This window comes from Oncorhynchus gorbuscha, linkage group LG04 (assembly GCF_021184085.1).
Source record: "Oncorhynchus gorbuscha isolate QuinsamMale2020 ecotype Even-year linkage group LG04, OgorEven_v1.0, whole genome shotgun sequence".
Classification (NCBI taxonomy): domain Eukaryota; kingdom Metazoa; phylum Chordata; class Actinopteri; order Salmoniformes; family Salmonidae; genus Oncorhynchus; species Oncorhynchus gorbuscha.
In genome coordinates, this window is record NC_060176.1 from 34381284 (window position 1) to 34401234 (window position 19951).

At 42.4% G+C, this 19951-nt stretch overlaps 1 protein-coding gene across 3 annotated transcripts in view; it reads right to left on the bottom strand.

The window, feature by feature from the left end:
• Nucleotides 1-2021: 2021 nt before the first annotated feature.
• grin1b (glutamate receptor, ionotropic, N-methyl D-aspartate 1b) overlaps nucleotides 2022-19951 on the bottom strand; it is a 62537-nt gene continuing 44607 nt past the window's right edge. For 2 of the 3 annotated variants that reach the window (XM_046346574.1, XM_046346573.1), the window contains 8 exons: nucleotides 19830-19948; nucleotides 17937-18049; nucleotides 17518-17666; nucleotides 14221-14378; nucleotides 13834-13995; nucleotides 13451-13560; nucleotides 12987-13132; nucleotides 2022-3423 (listed from right to left, as the gene is read on the bottom strand). In XM_046346574.1, coding sequence (XP_046202530.1) covers nucleotides 3358-3423; nucleotides 12987-13132; nucleotides 13451-13560; nucleotides 13834-13995; nucleotides 14221-14378; nucleotides 17518-17666; nucleotides 17937-18049; nucleotides 19830-19948 — 1023 coding nt within the window. In that variant the 3' untranslated portion in view covers nucleotides 2022-3357. Of the gene's footprint in view, nucleotides 3424-9175; nucleotides 9287-12986; nucleotides 13133-13450; nucleotides 13561-13833; nucleotides 13996-14220; nucleotides 14379-17517; nucleotides 17667-17936; nucleotides 18050-19829; nucleotides 19949-19951 lie in introns of all 3 variants that reach the window. The other variant, XM_046346575.1, reaches the window with a different exon arrangement.

Sequence of the window (19951 nt, forward strand, 5' to 3'; positions counted from 1 at the left end):
TGAGCCCGTCAATACTGAAACCATAATAAAAAAAATAAAAAATGATTCCAGACAGATCAATTCATGTCTCTCTCTAAAACCATCAACATTTAAAACGGGCCTATTGCACAAAAAACATATTTTCGGCCCATAAAATACAGGTATAGTAACAGTTACAGGTATATATTTCACATTCTTAATTTCTCACAATTATGAGCAAAGCCCTCATGTTGATTGTTTAAAGGCCCAGTGCAGTCAAAAACGTGATTTTTCTCTTTGCTATATATATATATATATATATATATATATATATATATATATTTATATATTTATATATATATATATCATGTGGTTGGAATAACACTGTGAAATTGTGAAAATTAAGATAATGTCCTTTTAGTGTAAGAGCTGTTTGAAAAGACCGCCTGAAATTTCAGCCTGTTTTGGTGGGATGGATGGAGTTTTGGCCTACCTGGGGACATCACCAGGCGGTAAATTAGTTAATAGACCAATAAGAAAGAGAGTTCCAGTTTTCCGCTCCCCACTCAGACCACTCCCTGACTGTCCTAGCTAAATTCTTGCTTGAGAAATTGCTCTAAGAAGCAATTTTTGCTTATTTTTGACAATTTTTAATTAAAACAATCACAGTATTGTAAGGTACTTAATTGTTACCCATAAATTATTTGATATTGAGATAAAAACGGCTGCATTGGATCTTTAAGACAAAAGTGCTAAACAGTGTTTCAGATCTTGAGTCAGGAACATGCCAGGATACACTTGAGCTACACCGAAGGATCTCTGACAGGTTTTTGCAGGAAACAAACTTTTTACAATATATCATTTTTGCAATTAATCAATTTGCTATTGACAGACTAAATGTCGGTGTAAATGCAGTCTGGAAAATATGAAAGGGTAAGAGTGAGGGATTTTATTAATCTAATCTCACATATAAAGCAAAAATACAGTGACATAGTGAAATATATTATTATATTAGAAATACAAAGTAGTATAAGTCATTAATTTATAGGGTTAACCACACAGCTACAACAGCCATCCTAGCCGATTACCAGAACACCCCTAAGGTTGACAGAACATGATTATATATATATATATATATAGATTTATATACACATATACATAGTATACACACCACAATAATATATAAATCATTACAGGATATTTTGAGCCAAAGAGAGACAATCACTGTCAGTGCAGTTTAGGCTCAAAACATCCAGAAATCATGTACACGTCACAATATCCTCAATATTGTCATGATATAAAAGAGACTATGTAGAGAGAATACAGTGTCTTCAGAAAGTTTTCACACCCCTTGACTTTTTCCATGTTGTTGTGTTACAACCTGAATATAAAATTGATTACATTGAGATGTTGTGTCACTGGACTACACAATATCCCATAATGTCAAAGCGGAATTATGTTTTTTATTTTATTTGACAAATTAAAGAAAAATGATAAACTGACTGATGAATCAACCACATTGTAGTTACTCCACAATACTAGCCTAATTGACAGAGTGAAAATTAAGAAGCCTGTACAGAATTACAATATTCCAAAACATGCATCATGTTTGTCCTTAATACAAAGTGTTATGTTTTGGGGAAATCTAATACAACACATTATTGAGTACCACTCTCTATATTTTCAAGCATCGTGGTGGCTGCATCATGTTATGAGTATGCTTGTAATCGTTAAGGACTGGGGAGTTTTTCAGGATAAAAAAATAAACAGAAGGGAGCTTAAACACAGGCAAAATCCTAGAGGGAAACCTGGTTCAGTCTGCTTTCCACCAGACACGGGAGATTAATTCACCTTTCAGCAGGACATTAACCCAAAACACAAGGCCAAATCTACACTGGAGCTGCTTACAAAGAAGACAGTGAATGCTCCTGAGTGGCCGAGTTACAGTTTTGACTTAAATCTACTTGAAAGTATATGGCAAGACCTGAAAATGGTTGTTCTAGCAATGATCAACAACCAATTTAACAGGGCTTGAAGAATTTTGAAAAGAGTAATGTGCAAATGTTGCACAATCCAGGTCTGGAATGCTCTTAGAGACTTACCCAGAAAGACACCTTGCTGTAATCGCTGCCAAAGGTGCTTCAACAAAGTATTGACTCACGGGTGTGAATACTTATGGAAATTAGATATGTTTGTATTTCATTTACAATGCATTTGCAAAAATGTCTAAAAACATGTTTCACGTTGTCATTATGGGGTATTGTGTGTAGAGGGGTGAGAAATGCTTTTTTAATCAATTTTGAATTCAGGCTGTAACAAGACAACATTTGGAATAAGGGGTATGAATACTTTCTGAAGGCACTATATAGGCTATATAGAGACTTGATGTTGACTGATCAATTGATTTGCATTAATGACCATGTAACACTGTCAAATCAACAATTGTAGAGAGCAATTTTCTTGAATGAACAACAACATAGCCTACAGCACTAGTGGTTACCAGTCTATTTCTGTTGATGGCAACTCCTTCACCGATGTCATGCCAAAGACGTTTGGCTCAGAAACATTAGTATTGTTGAATGCTGAGAATAGTCTGCCATGCAATCAATGCTGTACTACCACTGAGAGAATGAAGTAAATTAACACATAAAAGGGGCTAAGACATCTATAGCTAAAGAAAGGGATTGCAGCTGATATGAGTGCTACAATGGACAAAGTGTGCTTAACTCGGATTTACACTTAGATATTAGCATAGCTGTATGCTGCTAATTTATAAATTGACAACTTGTCCATTGTTATTGCCCCACACTACACCGCATTAGCTAATGCTAACAAAAACCTGTCGATAAATGTAACACAGGAAAACCTTACAATGTCAAATAGTTTTAACTACAGTATCCTACATGTCTAAGGTTCGTCTAAATAAGTGGAGGTAGTAAGACATTGACATCACAAAATACTCTTAAACATGATCTATATAATCTATCGCTTATTGAAATCAGAAACACAGTGCATGACGATGTATTGCGAATGACATGATCAGAAAATGTATATATTTCTTGTTGTTTCACACGTAAAGTACACAACTACATGACTCTAGCAGGCAGATTATAAAAATAAACCTAAAGCTATCATTGTGCTGGGTCAGGCCTCTGTGTGGGAAAAAAACAGGTGGTTTGGCTCAATTGTGAATTGGCACAGTTTGTCAGTGGGATGTCAGCTATCCAGTTCCTGCCTGTTGTGTTTGGTGGGGAATGAGCAGAACACATGTTCTATGTGGGTAGATAGAGAACAGGATGGGCAATGGCTCAGGTGGCGTAGCAGCAATGGACCAGCTTCTGTCTCCAAACCAGGATCCTCTCTCTCATTTCAGTCCTCTCATTTCTCTCTCTCAATCTCTCACACCACCGTGCTGACAGAGGGGTCTGACAAGTTGAGCTGGCCTGTGATGTCCGTGGGATAAGGCTGCAGAGAGTATGGGAAGAATACAAAATAGAACAAATTATTTAATCTGTACTCACATCATATATATTCACGGTGCATACAACACAACAAATGTTATGTAACATGATTATGTCATACATTTCATCAAGTCCCCCCTCAAGGCAGTGTTTGCCTGTGATTCGGAATGGTTGTTTGGACAGATCAAGCTCAGCACCGCAGGGACCCTATGAACTGTGCATGCTGATCAATAAACAAAGCAAGGTCACAGATGTGAGACTAAGCTACAGTGTTGTTGCCAAGTAACTGGATTTTTTTCCCGCTGTATGGTATTGATTTATACAGAGACGTGTTGTCCCAGCCCATTTAGCATATTTTGCCTGCAAGTGTAATATGGATTTTCAAATTAATGCTAAATGTCATACCCTGACATTTTGGAGCACAGAACACAATTTATCATCAGTGTTGGGAAGAATTTTCAGTTTGGTGTTACAAAGGGTCTATGAAAGGGCCTATCCTCGGTTGCCATGGAAACTGACATGATAATATCCAGGCACGGATGTTTTTGTCCTGCTGTTAATTTCACCACGGATTACCAATTACCATTGTATAAAAGTGATTATAATGCTGTTGATGAAAGACATGAAGCTATTTATCATTCAAAACTACCACCACCTTAAAAAAAGTTTTATTGTGTCAAGTATTCTTGTTGTGACCAAGAAATCCTTAAAGGAAATGTAAAAAGTTGACATGATATTCCACGAAAATGAGATTGTACCAAGGGTACAACGTTGTGGAACGTTAAGATAGAGATAATCTACTGTATGTAGAATAAACATGCCTTTCTGACATGTAGAATAAGGAAACATCAGTTTTATTCATGGCATTTCTATCTGCGACGTTCAACAACATTTGACTACTGAGCATGTGTGACCTCACTGTTTCCAATGCCGTTACAATTTTAGGTACAGCTTCACATTCCGAATCATAGCTCACAGCACCTCCTGCCAACAGACAGGCGAACAGCATGACAACAGTCTACACCAGTGTTTCCCAACCCTGGTCCTCGTATACCCCAACAGTACACATTTTTAGTTTAACCCTGGACAAGCGCACCTGATTCCACTTGTCAACTAATCATCAAGCCCTAAGATGAAGAGGTGTGTTTGCCCAGTGCTACAACAACAATGTGTACTGTTGGGGGTACTCCAGGACCAGGGTTGGGAAGCACTGGTCTTCTCCACAACAACCAAGGAGGTGGAAAGAAGCAGTGTGGCATATGGTGTGGATACCGATACTCACAATCCGTTGAAATCCATTTATAAATAAACACTGATATAAAATAATAGGATGGTTACAACAAAAATAAATGGGTCAATTCCAATAAAAGTGTAGGATTTATTTTGTGGGTAGTTTTAGGCTACCTATTTTTATCACTAAATAATAATACAAAATTAATATAAAAATACAATTGGATTGATTGTCTACAGAGACAGGGCTCTGGAAGATTGACACACTGCTTTGGATGGCACAACCTGGAGGCAAAAAGTAAAACAAAATAAACTGTTTTTGAAATGACTAAAATGTTCAGCTGACAATACCAATGCTCAACGGACTGGAATACATTCCAATCCTCTGTCTAGACTTTGTAGCCTGGTGCTCCAAGTCTGTTTGTGCTTCAGCCAAGTAAGTCCTCTCTGAGTTCATCCATTGTCACACCAAACATGTATGGCATCACAAAGAGTTAGCTACAGCACACCAGGCTATTATTACATTTACATTACATTTAAGTCATTTAGCAGACGCTCTTATCCAGAGCGACTTACAAATTGGTGCATTCACCTTATGACATCCAGCAGAACAGTCACTTTACAATAGTGCATCTAAATCTTAAAGGGGGGGGTGAGAAGGATTACTTATCCTATCCTAGGTATTCCTTAAAGAGGTGGGGTTTCAGGTGTCTCCGGAAGGTGGTGATTGACTCCGCTGTCCTGGCGTCGTGAGGGAGTTTGTTCCACCATTGGGGGGCCAGAGCAGCGAACAGTTTAGACTGGGCTGAGCGGGAACTGTACTTCCTCAGTGGTAGGGAGGCGAGCAGGCCAGAGGTGGATGAACGCAGTGCCCTTGTTTGGGTGTAGGGCCTGATCAGAGCCTGGAGCCGTTCCCCTCACAGCTCCGTAGGCAAGCACCATGGTCTTGTAGCGGATGCGAGCTTCAACTGGAAGCCAGTGGAGAGAGCGGAGGAGCGGGGTGACGTGAGAGAACTTGGGAAGGTTGAACACCAGATGGGCTGCGGCATTCTGGATGAGTTGTAGGGGTTTAATGGCACAGGCAGGGAGCCCAGCCAACAGCGAGTTGCAGTAATCCAGACGGGAGATGACAAGTGCCTGGATTAGGACCTGCGCCGCTTCCTGTGTGAGGCAGGGTCGTACTCTGCGGATGTTGTAGAGCATGAACCTACAGGAACGGGCCACCGCCTTGATGTTAGTTGAGAACGACAGGGTGTTGTCCAGGATCACGCCAAGGTTCTTAGCGCTCTGGGAGGACACAATGGAGTTGTCAACCGTGATGGCGAGATCATGGAACGGGCAGTCCTTCCCCGGGAGGAAGAGCAGCTCCGTCTTGCCGAGGTTCAGCTTGAGGTGGTGATCCGTCATCCACACTGATATGTCTGCCAGACATGCAGAGATGCGATGTGCCACCTGGTCATCAGAAGGGGGAAAGGAGAAGATTAATTGTGTGTCGTCTGCATAGCAATGATAGGAGAGACCATGTGAGGTTATGACAGAGCCAAGTGACTTGGTGTATAGCGAGAATAGGAGAGGGCCTAGAACAGAGCCCTGGGGGACACCAGTGGTGAGAGCGCGTGGTGAGGAGACGCCACCTGGTAGGAGCGACCTGTCAGGTAGGACGCAATCCAAGCGTGGGCCGCGCCGGAGATGCCCAACTCGGAGAGGGTGGAGAGGAGGATCTGATGGTTCACAGTATCGAAGGCAGCCGATAGGTCTAGAAGGATGAGAGCAGAGGAGAGAGAGTTAGCTTTAGCGGTGCGGAGCGCCTCCGTGATACAGAGAAGAGCAGTCTCAGTTGAATGACTAGTCTTGAAACCTGACTGATTTGGATCAAGAAGGTCATTCAGAGAGAGATAGCGGGAGAGCTGGCCAAGGACGGCACGTTCAAGAGTTTTGGAGAGAAAAGAAAGAAGGGATACTGGTCTGTAGTTGTTGACATCGGAGGGATCGAGTGTAGGTTTTTTCAGAAGGGGTGCAACTCTCGCTCTCTTGAAGACTGAAGGGACATAGCCAGCGGTCAGGGATGAGTTGATGAGCGAGGTGAGGTAAGGGAGAAGGTCTCCGGAAATGGTCTGGAGAAGAGAGGAGGGGATAGGGTCAAGCGGGCAGGTTGTTGGGCGGCCGGCCGTCACAAGACGCAAGATTTCATTTCATAAAACTACATTCAGTATGAATCCTGCTACAGTAACCATATTTACAGTATTCATGTAACCATATACAGTTCCAGGACTCATGGAACGAACGTGTTGAGCTCTGGATAATCTAATGTAAAAATGATTGTCATTAAATTACCAAGTATTCAACATAAAAATGTTTGTTTGAGATTTATCAGCAGGACAATACACAGTCCACAATGACATAAATGGCATGCATATACAGTGCCTTGCAAAAGTATTCATCCCCCTTGGCGTTTTTCCTATTTTGTTGCATTACAACCTGTAATTTAAATGGATTTTTATTTAGATTTGATGTAATGGACATACACAAAATAGTCCAAATTGGTGAAGTGAAATTTTAAAAATGACTTGTTTCAGAAAATTCAAAAATAATAATAATTGAAAAGTGATGCGTGCATATGTATTCACCCACTTTGCTATGAAGCCCCTAAATAAGATCTGGTGCAACCAATTACCTTCATAAGTCACATAATTAATTAAATAAAGTCCACCTGAGTGCAATCTAAATGTCACATGATCTGTCACACGATCTCAGTATACATACACCTGTTCTGGAAGGACCCAGATTCTGCAACACCACTAAGCAAGGGGCTCCACCAAGCAAGCGGCACCATGAAGAACAAGGAGCTCTCCAAACTGGTCAGGGACAAAGTTGTGGAGAAGTACAGATCAGGGTTGGGTTATAAAAAAATATCAGAAACTTTGAACATCCCACGAAGCACCAATAAATCCATTATTAAAACATGGAAAGAATAGGACACCACAATAAACCTGCCATGAGACGGCTGCCCACCAAAACTCACAGACCAGGCAAGGAGGGCATTAATCAGAGAGGCAACAAAGAGACCAAAGATAACCCTGGAGGAGCTGCAAAGCTCCACAGCAGAGATTGGAGTATCTGTCCATAGGACCACTTTAAGCCATACACTCCACAGAGCTGGGCTTTACAGAAAAGTGGCCAGAAAAAAGCCATTGCTTAAAGAAAAAATAAAGGCATGTGGGAGACTCACCAAACATATGGAATAAGGTACTCTGGTCAGATGAGACTAGAATTGAGCTTTTTGGCCATCAAGGAAAACGCTATGTCTGGAGCAAACCCAACACCTCCTATCACCCCGAGAACACCCTCCCCACAGTGAAGCATGGTAGTGGCAGCATCATACTGTTGGGATGTTTTTCATCGGCAGAGACTGGAAAAGTGGTCAGAATTGAAGGAATGATAAATAGAGGGAAAGTCTTGAGGGAAACCTGTTTCAGTCTTCCAGAGATTTGAGACTGGGATGGAGGTTCACTTTCCAGCAGGAAAATGACCCTAAGCATACTGCTAAAGCAACACTCAAGTGGTTTAAGGGGAAACATTTTGGAATGGCCTATTCAAAGACCAGTCCTCAATCTAATTGAGAATCTGTGGTATGATTTAAAGATTGCTGTGCACAGGTACAACCCATCCAACTTGAACTTTTCTTTGAAGAATGTACAAAAATCCCAGTGGCTTGTTGTGTCAAGCTTATAGAGACATACCCCAAGAGACTTGCAGCTGTAATTGCTGCAAAAGGTGGCTCTACAAAGTATTGGCTTTGGGGGGGAGGCAACAAAATAGGAAAAATGCCAAGGGGAGTGAATATTTTCGTAAGCCACTGTATTATATTATATCTCTTTTCATTCCCAGCAGCATTTGTTGATTGAAACACTACAAGTAAATATTTTTTGGTCAAACACACTTGACAGGAGATCCCTTAAAATGGAAAGTCTGTGGAAAGAAAAGAGAACGTAAAGTCTGTTACCCGGTGCATTTGGCTTTTTCTTGGCCATTATTTGTAATGAAAGGAAAAAAACACACAAAATGTGACACACACAAAGGAAGGTGCAGCACAGACCAATCAGTGAAAGGAGACAAACACACATACACAACTAAAAAGGAGAGCACAAACCAAAATGGTGTCTAGTTTAGCCACAGGAGAAAGACCAGCATAAGGACTAGCTCTTGTAATCCCTTTGCATAGTAGTCATTAAAAACACATTTTTTTTATCAAAGAAAACGAAAGCCCTTAGCTTCAGACTGCCTACTCATGCTCATATCGATTTCCTTCTTTTGGTGTTGGACAAATGTCTGGATGGTTTATCGATGACTGACTGACAGACACGTGGCCATGACTGTAACTCCATGTGTGAGGGTGACTGACACGAGCCTGGAATGAAACGTTTTGCGGGAAGAGATGACAGAAGAGAGAGAAAACGGGATGAGGTAAAGGAAGAGAGGAAGAGAGAGAATTACAAGGGAGGGTGTAATTTCCTTCAACTCCTTACCGTGTCTTTGGAGGACCTACGTCTCTTGATGTTGGAGGCCAGGTTGGTACTGATGGACCTAAAAGAGGTTTTCTGTTTGGAGTCAGGCTCTGCTCTATCACTTTTCCTATCCTAAAATAAATATATATGTAGAAACATTATTGGTGTTCCCTGATGAAGGAGTGTGTTTGGTCTCAGTGTCCCCCCCCCCCACACACACACATTACTACATTACTGTACACCAAAACTGCAGAGTAACTTGCAGAGTAGTTACACTACTCTCTATTTCAATTACCAGCTTTAATATGGTCCAGTATCTCATGTCCACTTTCTGTCTACTGCCAATGCCACGTGGACATATAAAGTATCCTATAATTGGAGCTGGGTTACTATTAAAATCTGGGTATATTTCTCCTGGCTACTTTTTGAGGACTGCCTCGGATGGCATGGCACAGTAAAATAAGAACCATCCATGGGGGGGGGGCTGGTTATACAATGATCATTAAGATCATGGAAAAAATATGGACCGACTAATCAATAAACCATGTGAAATTCAACAAGGTCCCTTTGCGTTCTACCAACACTAGCATAATGGCGTTTCTCCCACGGCAAAGGGAGCGATGAAGACTAAGAGGAGCAGGGGAAGTAGATTTTGGTAGTGGGTGTGACTTCAACCAGAAAACATGTAGTGCAGGAAAACCAAAAGGGATACAGTATGTAGAATGAGTGGTATGATGTCGAACCTATAGGCCAGCACTGTCCCACATGAACTTGTGTCTTCTTGGTAGCTATAATCCCCTAATAGTCCTTGACCCCTCAAAAAGCATGGACCAGGTCAATTCCACATAACAGATAATGAAGTCTGATTATAAATAGCTAAATACTGTATATTGCTTTGTGATTTGTTTTAGATGTCTAAATCATTTGGAACATTCTTTTCTCGTTTTACCCTTTGAAACACAGTATATCAGTATATTCAAGAGATTATTACATCCAGGATATCAACAACAACAGTGAAATCATTGCAGAATCCCCCTTTACAATCTCCACAATCGTGTTCATCTCCTTTTCATTGCAACCTTCTCAGACCGTTCACCATTGAATGAGGTTGCTCAACAACACCGCCTTCATCAGAGGGCTGTCTGGAATCGTTTGAAATGCTAATACAGCCCGAGGACAGGCGACTAGTCATGCATTTCAAATATGGGGAGAAATGTAGTTGGTCGAAAAGCATACAGTATATGTAGTGCACCTGAAATTAGGGCACATTTTTCACTGGTGCCTGATGTTCGTCTGCCATTATTGTTGTTGAAATATGGACATGTACACCCTTCATACACATTGCTTAGAGTATAAATCACACATAAATCAATAATACATCATTCAGTCCAAAGCAGGGCATCCATCTTTTAACATAATGAGAATTTGTACAGTATTAATTTGACCTTACAACAATACACAGTGGCCCAGTGGATATGTCCCAGCACAAATATTAACCGGCCTTGCTTGTGTTTTTTTGCCTTCCATAGAAAACAATACCGAATACAACATCTAAAGGAGATCTATTTAGACTTGTTTACCTCACGGCTCAGTAGTCATAAAGAACAAGACAATTTGTCAAAGCTTCAAAGAGCAGTAAGTGCTCTCTCCGTTGAACTGAACAAGGAAATGCTTTTACTGTTGTCACAGCCTGATCTATTTCACTTGTCCTTGTGTTTGTATCCACCCCCCTCCAGGTGTCGCCCATCTTCCCCACTTATCCCCTGGGTATTTATACTTGTGTTTTCTGTCTGTCTGTGCCTGTTCGTCTTGTTTATTCAAGCCGACCAGCGTTTTGTGTCTCAGCTCCTGCTTTTTCCAGTCTCTCTTTTCTCGCCCTCCTGGTTTGACCCCTGCCTGTCCTGACTCCGAGCCCGTCTGCCTGACCTTGAGCCTGCCTGCCGTCCTGCACCTTTGCCCCTACTCTGGATTATCGACCCCTGCCTGCCTTGACCCATTGTTTGCCTGCCCCTGATGTTACAATAACACAGTCTACACTTGGGTCTTACCCGAAACCTGATAACTGTACTATTGTAATTGGGGGCCCTATAGTAATGGCCCTATGGCTGATAGTGTGTGGGATTGCCCGACCCAATGTGATGGCCTCTGGCACAAGCAGGCGAAGACTTGCAGCAAAATTCACCTCTTTGTTGTCCATTGAGATAGAAAATACTTCAAATGAAACTGCTATTTTTATTATCTTCCCCAAACAGCTTGCATCAGTCTAAACAATCTGTCAACACTGAAAATCAAGTTTATTTTGGTGAGAAGTTATAAACAGGCATCTAATGTTGGTGCCTCTGCTTTCAACTGGTAGTGTATCCCGAATATAGTACTCACAGATGACAGAACGTTAAAGGACCTACAAAGCTAAACAACCACTAGCTTTGGTCCCATCGCAAAATGACAACAAGTTGCTTCTGGTCTGCAACTACTAGAGGAAAGCACACTAACGCTTTGGACCAGAGAACATTTTCATGAAATGAGATTCACATTAGCTGGTCCCACTTGACAGAATCATCAACGTAATTAAGAAATATATAGCTCAAGTTCAACCTTCACATTTTACAACCAATTAGACCATGTTTAGAAAAAAAAGGTTTCTCTAAACTGTTGGAGGGTTTAATCAGTGGCTGGGAGCATTGCATGCTACTACAGAGTCTTATATGGCTTGTTTTGTTTGGCTTGAGTTGGGTCGGTGATTACCAGTACATAGTACCGGCACCTTGAATATCGCCTTTAAAAAATGTTATGAGCACTGGCACCTATTTCAGATCCACTTCAAGCTCTGGCTTGTACAAAATGGATTATATGGTGTGTCAACCAAAGCTAGCCCGCTAAGCCTTTCAAGACACAAAAGGCCAAAGCTCTGTTACTTTCCGATCCCCCTTTACAAACAGTACATGGACATGATGTGCGTCAAGAGAGACCATTGACCAGGAGATGCTTGGCTGCCACCCGTTGAGCTATTCAGTAGCCTAGCCCTTTAGTGAGAGAGCCGGGCCCAGTGTGCATCTGGCTGACTGTACAGCAACATCAGAGCTTCCTGGTGCCCCACTGCACTCACCCGGGGTGCACTCCCCCGGTGTACCCCCCCACTGCACTCCACCACTCTGCCCTTCACAGAGAGAGAGGGGTGGGGGAAGGGGGTCATCGTACCCTCCAGGCAGGGGACCGGTCGTGTCCTTGAGCGCTCAGACACAGCAGCAGCAGACGAGGATAATGAAATCAGTCCTTTCACAGGCGCTGGGGAGTGTGCTGTATGTATGCATGTGGAGCTGCAAATATCCTCACAGCTGTTTGTTACATTCATGTTTTGGGAGGGATTTGGGAGTGCAAAAAAACATGGATCTCTCATTATAAGTCATTTCCAAATTTAGAGAAGTAGTATGCAGCCAGCTCAATTTCTATAATAATGTAGTACACCCAACTAGCTCTGTGGAAGGTTATAATTAAACTTTTTCTAATCCTGTCCATATGAATCACTCACCAATGAATCACTCGCGATTACCTGCGACAATTTCAAAATACATGGAAAAGGGGTAGAATAAATACTGAATTGGCGAAGGCAAAGAATTTACTTAGATTTCAACAACAGACTATAAGTCTATCCCCAGTGAAGTTTATTATTATTTATTTTTTTACAACCGCTGACCGGATTTACTAAGATCCCCACTGGCCGCATTAGATCCAGATGCGGCTTGCGAGTTGCGAGTTTGAGACCCTACTCTACAGGATGTTGTCTGATGTGCTGCCCTGCTGGGGCCTGTGTGTGAAGACGGGCAGATCATACCTGTAGGTTCTTCCTCCACACGTTGACCGCAGCGAAGGCCAGCTGCATCTGCTTCCTGCGGGCATCTTTGTGGCGCTTATACGCAATCTCAATAAAGATGAGGAAGATTCCAGCAACAATACCCCCAGCAACCAACATGAACACACCTGTTAGGAGAAAATTTGGACATGCCAACCTGTTATTTTACTGCCTGTGGTGCACAGGACATACTATTATCCCAAGTCACCAGTGGCCACTGCATCCTCCATGGAGAACCATTTTGAGCACAATGAACCTAATGAAAACAATCTGTCAAACTTCTGCAGATTTAGAAATACCTTCACACCAATTTGAATACCTACACACCTGCTGTAGACTAACGTTCTGGCTCACCAGGGGGGGCTACTTCCTTACACACCAGTTTACTATTTGCATTTCCTCTCATTTCTGTATCATTATGGACTAAATTGGAGAACCGTACATACCTGCCATGTTCTCAAAAGTGAGGGTGGCCGGGGCATTACTCCTGGAGTCACACTCCTGGTATCTCACCCAGGTTTTATCTAGTTCCTCCATGAACCCATTCTCATGAGAGCTGTTATGGGAGAAGAGCCAGATCATACTTTAGGTTAGGTCTCAAACAGTAAATACTGATACAATACATAGAGTATACTATGGGGTCGTTTCCTGGACACACATTAGGCTTAGTGCTGGACTAAAAAGCTACAGTATTTCAATGGAGACTCTCCATTGACCATGCTTTTTAGTCTAGGACCATGCTTAATCTGTGTCCAGGAAACCACCCTTATTATAATATTGTATGGTAGCATGTTGCTTCAATAGTATCTTGTTGCTGGCCAATATTCACCTAAGAATGGACAGGGAAACGTTTTGCTTCCAAGGGCTGTCCTTCCGCATGCCTATGCCGAAGCCGGAGCGGAAGAACAGCTCTCCTGTTGTCACCAAGTCACACTTCTGTGATGCCTCAAACTCCAGGACGGCAGAGTCCCAGATGAACGCGTGCAGTTTGCTGAGGGAGGGACACGGACAACAGGGAAGAGGAGGAATGGAACGAATGAGTGTATGAAAATGCACACTAGATAACCACATCATGTCATTATTGTCTTCCTCTCACTATTGCTCACCTGGGATAGCATAAATACTGTACATTCAGCATTATGGCCTCCCCAATTGGAATTTTCCGAGTATTAAACCCCCACCCTCATCCCCTGGTGCTACCCCAGCTGTTGCTCACTTGTCGCGCACAGCTTGGATGGCCTCAGCAGCGCTTTCGTAGTTGTGCTTCTCCATGTGGCGGTACATGGTGCTCAACTCCACTTGGCGCCGGAAGTAGATGTCCACCGAACTCTGCTTCACTGTGGCGTAGATGAACTTGTCTGATGGGTTTCGCAGCTGAGACACAGAGACACAAACAGAGGCACAGCAGTCAGTCATCCTCCATGACTGTCCTTTACATAAGCTTTCACCCATAAAATATCTGCACTCAATGAATGTTGCTGTTGCTCATTTCCCCAGAATGCCATCAGCATTTCTTATCATTTTAAATTCATCTCAATCTTTCATTGATCCTAGGTGCATCAGGTGCATCTATTTTTTATATGTGTGTCTTTGTAATCACTGATTATGCTTGTGGTGATTTAAACCTTTTCCCAAGTTGGGATCAATAAAGTACGACTACTACTCTACTCTACACTCCCTATACTGCAGACTTTCAATAATAGCTTTTCACCCAAGGTCTATTTGGGTGTCTGGCAGATATGTCTGCCAGACATGCAGAGATGCGATTCGCCACCTGGTCATCAGAAGTATTTAAGCAAATACTCTGGCTCTTCCTTTCCTATAGCGATCCTCACGGAAGCCAGTTTCATCATAGCGCTTGATGGTTTTTGTGCGCTTGATGGTTTTCAAAGTTCTTAAAATTTTCCGGATTGAAAAAATAATGATGGACTGTTGTTTCTCTTTGCTTATTTGAGCTGTTCTTGCCATAAAATGGACTTGGTCTTTTACCAAATAGGGCTATCTTCTGTATACCACCCCTATCTTGTCACAACACAACTGATTGGCTCAAACACATTAAGGAAAGACATACCACAAGTTAACTTTTAACAATGCACACCTGTTAATTGAAATCCATTCCAGGTGACTACCTCATGAAGCTGGTTGAGAGAATGCCAAGGGTGTGCAAAGCTGCTATCAAGGCTTGGGTGGCTACTTTGAAGAATCTCAAATATAAAATATATTTTTGATTAGTTTAACACTTTTTTGGTCACTATATGATTCCATATGTGTAATTCATAGTTTTGATGTATTCACTATAATTCTACAATGTAGAAAATAGTACAAATAAAGAAAAATCCTGGAATGAGTAGGTGTATATTAAATACTGTATATTATTTAGTATATGTAAAGACAAGATTAAATCAAGAATAGTCTGATGGGTGACAATATTAGCCTATCAACTGTGAATTATATATTTACCGGGAAATTTGAGGCATTATCAAGTGCTTGTTAAATTGTGAATGAGAGACTGATCAAGTGTGTCCAGACTGTGCAAAAAAACTAAGCAGAGCTCATGCTTTGAATGCAACTTTTTTCAAACCATCAATCACGCAAGTGCACAGATAGGGCTCTACCTGTGCACATGCCCCTTTTCCCTTCCAGGCTCTAAAGCAACCTTTTGTTTTGGTTATTTGGTATTTTTGAAAGGTCTGTGCACGGCCGAGTACAATACAATACTGTACAATTATTGATAAAAAATACGAAGATGTATGATTGCCATCCTCATGAGCTGACCACCCTCCCTAAGGCCAAGGATGTGGCATGCAATGACACCAATCCAGACCAAATGCTCACAACAGGCTTGATGCAAACGAATGCCTGCTAAACATTATGGTACTTTCATTTATTTAATTTGATTACGGTACACTTATACTGAGTTTACCAAACATTAGGAACACCTTCCTAGGGAAGCTAGCTCATGTTGACTCCAATGCGTCCCATAATTGTGTCAAGTTGGCTGGATGTCCTTTGGGTGGTGGACCATACACACAGGATACTGTTGAGCGTGAAAAACCCAGCAGCGTTGCAGTTCTTGACACAAACCGGTGTGCCTGGTTCTTAATGTTTTGTATACTCAGTGTATGTTGTAATTAAATCTGAACAATGCATAAATATTGATGCAAAAGTAGCTAAGATGGGGTGAGGTCTGTCCATAATAAAGCAATGTTCTGCCTTCATAAGAAATGCTATCAACAAAGCAGGTCCTACAGGCCCTAGTTTTGTCACACCTGGACTACTGCCCAGTCGTGTGGTCAGGTGCAACAAAGAGGGACTTGGGAAAATTGTAATTGGCCCGGAACAGGGCAGCTCAGCTGGCCCTTAAATGTATATGGAGTGCTATGTTGAATGCACAGAGCTGTCTGTTTGAACTACTAGCACACAGCTCAGATACCCACGCATACCCCACAAAACATTCCACCAGAGGTCTCTTCACAGGCCCCAAGTTCCGAGCAGACTATGAGAGGCGCACAGTACTAAATAGAGCCATGAGTACATGGAACTCTATTCTACTTCAAATAACTAATGCAAGCAGTAAAATCAGATTTAAAAAACAGATAAAAATACACCTTATGGAACAGCGGGGACTGTGAAGACACACATGATAAAATACGCACTATACACACATGTACACATTGATTTTGTGTTTGGATTTTGTGTTTGACATGTGGTAGTAGAGCAGTGGCCTGAGGGCACACACTTAATGTGTTGTGAAATCTGTTTTTAATTGTATATAACTGCCTTAATGTTACTGGACCCAAGGAAGAGCTAATCAGAGTCTACAGTGCCTTTCGAAAGCATTCAGACCCCTTGACTTTTTCAAAACTTTGTTACATTACAGCCTTATTCTAAAAAAAATTAAAAATGTAATCCTCCACAATCTACACACAATACGCCATAATGAAAACAGATTTAGATTTCTTTTTGCTAATTTATTATTATTTTTAAACAGAAATACCTGATTTACATAGGTATTTTCCGACCCTTTGCTATGAGACTCAGATGCATCCTGTTTCCATTGATCATCCATTTTTCTACAACTTGATTGGAGTCCACCGCTGGTAAATTCAATTGATTGGACATGATTTGGCACACACCTGTCTGTATAAGGTCCCACCGTTGACAAAAACCAAGCCAGGAGGTCGAAGGAATTGTCCGTAGAGCTCCGAGACAGGATTGTGTCTAGGCACAGATCTGGAGAAAGGTACCAAAACATTTTGCTCCAGCATTGAAGGTCCCCAAGAACACAGTGGCCTCCATCATTTTTAAATGGAAGAAGTTTGGAACCACCAAGACTCTGGCCACTCGGCCGAGAGCTGGCCACTCGGCCAAACTGAGCAATTGGGGGAGAAGGGCCTTTTTAACCTGCATGTCGTGATATTGTTTGGTGTGTGGGGGGGCAAAATAAATGTATGCACGATAGCGCATGCACACAGCCGGTTTGGGTTCCATGTTAGTTTGTGTGTGTGCTCACCCTGGGGTCATTGATGCCGGTGATGCGCTCCTCAGGCCGGTCCAACACTAGGAAGGCTGCCAGATTGGCTGTGTAGGATGCCACAATGATCATGGCAAATCCAGCCCACACCATACCTAAGATCCTTGCTGAAAAGCTCCGGGGTGCTCCTACAAACACAATCACAAACACAAACATAGTCACTCAGTTAACAGCAGCCAATTTCAATGTCCACTTGAATAGGTAGTCTACAAAGATCCTATTGAATTACTATATACTGTATGTTTCTATTAATAAATTACAATATTCTATACAGTATATAATTCTACGAGGTAGTCTGCATCTGAAGTGAAAACCTATTCCTATATACACTTGGTGCTATCTAGGGATTAGGGTACCATTTTAGACACATACATAGACTTAGGCCAGTAGATATTTACCTTCTCCTATCCCGGAGTTCAAAAGGACCCCCCAAGAGAACCACATGGCGGAGGATAAGGTGAGGGCGTCCTCTTCTTCTTCTTCGCTATTCACTTTAAACCTTCCAAATGGGCTGCGGTACACACAAGACACATGTGAGCTCAGGTCTCTTTCAAGACACCAAACCTCCAACCTTTCCCACTGGATACAAACTGGTTGAATCAACGTTGTTTCCACGTAATTTCAACAAAACAATATTTTTCCTTCTGAACACAATGTGGAAAACTGATTGGATATGCAAAAAGTAATCAACATAAATCCAATGACATGATTCAAATCTTTGTTGAATTCACTTTGAATTGCAAAATCTTTTCAGTCTCCTGAGGGGGAATAGGTTTTGTCGTACCCTCTTCACGACTGTCTTGGTGTGCTTGGACCATGTTAGTTTGTTGGTGTGGACGCCAAGGAATTTGAAGCTCTCAACCTGCTCCACTGATGCCCCGTCAGCGAGAATGGGGGCGTGCTCGGTCCTCATTTTCCTGTTGTCCACAATGATATCCTTTGTCTTGATCACATTGAGGGAGAGGTTGTTTTCCTGGCACCACACAGTCAAGTCTCTGACCTCCTCCCTGTAGGCTGTCTCATCGTTGTTGGTGATCAGGCCTACCACAGTTGTGTCATCAGCAAATTTAATGATGGTGTTGGAGTCGTGCCTGGCCATGCAGTCATGGGGGAACAGGGAGTACAGGAGGGGACTGAGCACGCACCCCTGAGGGGCCTCCGTGTTGAGGATCAGTGTGGCGAATGTGTTCTTACCTACCCTTACAACGTGGTGTGGCCCGTCAGGAAGTCCAGGATCCAGTTGCAGAGGGAGGTGTTTAGTCCCAGGGTCGTTAGCTTAGTGATGAGCTTTGAGGGCACTATGGTGTTGAATGCTGAGCTGTAGTCAATTAATAGCATTCTCACATAATAGATGTTCCTTTTGTCCAGGTGGGAAAGGGAAGTGTGGAGTGCAATCGAGATTGCATCATCTGTGGATCTGTTCGGGCGGTATGCAAATTGCAGTGGGTCTAGGGTTTCTGGGATAATGGTGTTGATGTGAGCCATGACCAGCCTTTCAAAGCATTTCATGGCTACAGACGTGAGTGCTATGGGTCGGTAGTCATTTAGGCAGGTTACCTTAGTGTTCTTTGGCACAGGATGGTCTGCTTGAAACATGTTGGTATTACAGACTCAGACAGGGAGAGGTTGAAAATGTTAGTGAAGACACTTGCCAGTTGGTCCGCGCATGCTCGGAGTACACGTCCTGGTTATCCGTCTGTGAATGTTGACCTGTTTAAAGGTCTTACTCACACGGCTGCGGAGAGCGTGATCCCACTGTCGGCCGGAACAGCTGATGCTCTCATGTATGTTTCAGTGTTACTTGCCTCAAAGTGAGCATAGAAGTTATTCAGCTTGTCTGTTAGGCTCATGTCACTGGGCAGCTCTCAGCTGTGCTTCCCTTTGTCGTCTGTAATAGTTTGCAAGCTCTGCCACATCCGACGAGGGTCAGAGACGTTGAGCTGACGTCTGTCCCCAGTGGCATGTCAGTGCAGTTCTTTATTTCACGTGCCTGTGTTGTGTTAAGTTTCACTTGCCACAGACATAAACAATTATTTCAGCTGTTCATTACAAATGCATGGGGAACCTGTGGCATAGGAAAGGTATGGGGAATGTCCTGATCCTATGTGGCTCAATTGGTTAAGTATGGCACTTGCAACGCTAGGATCATGTGTTTAATTCCCGCTGTGGCCAGCCATATGAAAATGTATGCATGACTGTAAGTAGCATTTGATAAAAGTGGCTGTTAAAAGGCTTATATTATTATTAATGTGATCAGGTTATTACTGTACACAGACATGTCGTTGTTTTACCTGAACCGGTCTAATAGGTAGAGCATCACCGCCACCACATGGACCGATAGACCCACCAGCAGCCACAGGGTGCTCTGAAATGGCTGCATGAACGAATCCAAAGTACTGCGTGGTATTTCCTA